The sequence below is a fragment of the Saccostrea cucullata genome, unplaced genomic scaffold, assembly GCF_032062105.1.
Source record: "Saccostrea cucullata isolate Sc308-1 unplaced genomic scaffold, CSIRO_AGI_Scuc_v1 ctg3453, whole genome shotgun sequence".
Taxonomy (NCBI): Eukaryota; Metazoa; Mollusca; class Bivalvia; order Ostreida; family Ostreidae; genus Saccostrea; species Saccostrea cuccullata.
In genome coordinates this window covers 38,116-40,000 of record NW_026932841.1, presented here as the reverse complement: position 1 = coordinate 40,000, position 1,885 = coordinate 38,116, and the positions used below count along the sequence as shown (strand labels likewise).

The following is a 1,885-nucleotide window of genomic DNA, read 5'->3' as shown; positions in this document are numbered from 1 at the left end:
ATTCGTAAATTTTCAATTTGTTTCATATAGCCGTTTAGTCTTTGTTTATGCAGAAAGAAATGAATACCTTTACATCGGAACCACCGGGGCCTTTTCCGTAGAATTCTTTTCCGACCGTGATGTAGTAGTCCGGGATGGGATCGTCTTGCAGGGATGTGATCCAGCTTATCTTCCAGTTATCGCCGTTTACATCATAGGTGGCTGTCCATCTTGCCCCCATGTATTTATCCTTGTATTCTCCTAGTCCTAAATTGAAAAAAAAATCTTAAAGGTTTAAGCATTCAAGGGAAGTGATTCTTTTTATCTTATCAAGGATCCAAAGAAATTGTCAAATAAAGATTAAGGTTAATCCTATAGAATTAGTGTCAGCCCATATGAAAAAAATACTATTAGAATTCAATCGGAGTATTCAGTTGACTACTTAGTTGACGGTCAACTGACCGTCAATTGACCATTAGTTGAATTTTTGCCATGCAAATGAGGGAGCATTCAACTCATTTGCATAGAGTGGACCACTGTTGAATGCTCCTATATATTCTTTCGCAGTTGACCGCTAGTTGAATACTCTTCTATTTTCTTAGCAGCTAGGTTATATGGTTTACAAGGAAAGGTTTCCAAATAAACTAAATGTTAGGACTTTTTCTAAATGCAGAGAAAACCATCTTGAATTTTATAAATAAACGTATTCATGAATTGTAATTATGTTACCATGTATCTTTAAATATTTGTATAAAATGCCTTCATTATAGAAATTGATCATATGTATATTCTTAATTTCTATCAGACGAAGACCAATTTCAAAGATAATGATAAACATTAAAACAGATATTTGAACTCATTACAATTACTTTATTAGGGCGTCATTACAATGTTTACTTACCTAATGGTCCCATACTTGGGTCTTTTTCTCTTTCTTCCCATGTTCCACTGAATTGCGACATTTTGCAGGTACTAGTATTATGAAATAGTGCGAACTTAGCTTGGCGAAGTAAGTTGTGAACAACCAGTTGGTTTCACAGTCATTTAAAGCATCGGGAGGATTTTATTTTCATTGGATCGTCAGCGTTTATTTGTTGGTCGAAAGCTAAACGGAGGGTTGCTATTGGTCTCCAGATAACTTTAAATGCTAGTTTTTATCGATGCTAGAAATTTGAATAAAGAACTACTGTCTCTCAATTGTAGTACGAACACTCATTGGAAAAGATGAAACAGTGCTAGGCGATTTTACTCAAATTGTTTTCATTTACCATATTAAACTGCAGCCTAGATAGAGTCGATACTTACTAGACTAGTATAGATATAAACACATTGAAAATATTCTTCTGTCAACCCACACAGTGAGGGATCCAACATCATTGCAAGAGGGTAATAAGAAAATGTAAGATTTATTCTTTAGACCGTATCAGCAGATGAAAATCTTCATTGACTAGGATAGAATCATTTTACTATTGCCAATATAGTGCGCTTTGAAGTGAAAATGGATAATGGGAGCGCTCACTCTCAATGTACCGGAAAGCGCTTAAAAGATTCATAGAAATTGATTAACAAAATCTTTGTAGCTTTTTGAGACAAAGTCTTCCAACAAATCTGTCGGAAATCCCCGGGGACCAATTGTGCCCGTTATTAACAGATTTATTTTTGTAATCATACGAAGTTAAATTTTACAAACCTTCTTCGTGAGAAGGAATATCTTGCTGTGGCCTCTAAGTCATCTTTTAGAAATATCGAGGATCAACCTCTTACCAATATCTTCTTTTTTTAATATATACCCCATTACCCCTCAAGAATAAATGATACCACAGAGTTTGTCACTTCTGTTTCATATTAGGATATTTTGTTAGTTAAAGGAATTAATGGTAACTTAAACAATAAAATGCTCTCTTTG

At 34.4% G+C, this 1,885-nt stretch overlaps 1 protein-coding gene across 1 annotated transcript in view; it reads right to left on the bottom strand.

Annotated features, from left to right (window-relative positions):
* Window positions 1-941, bottom strand: part of LOC134236319 (uncharacterized) — a 1,728-nt gene extending 787 nt beyond the window's left edge. The window contains exons 1-2 of the mRNA XM_062718493.1: window positions 881-941; window positions 68-264 (exon numbers count right to left, since the gene is read on the bottom strand). Of these exons, the coding sequence (XP_062574477.1) occupies window positions 68-264; window positions 881-941 (258 nt within the window). The remainder of the gene's footprint in view (window positions 1-67; window positions 265-880) is intronic.
* Window positions 942-1,885: the final 944 nt, after the last annotated feature.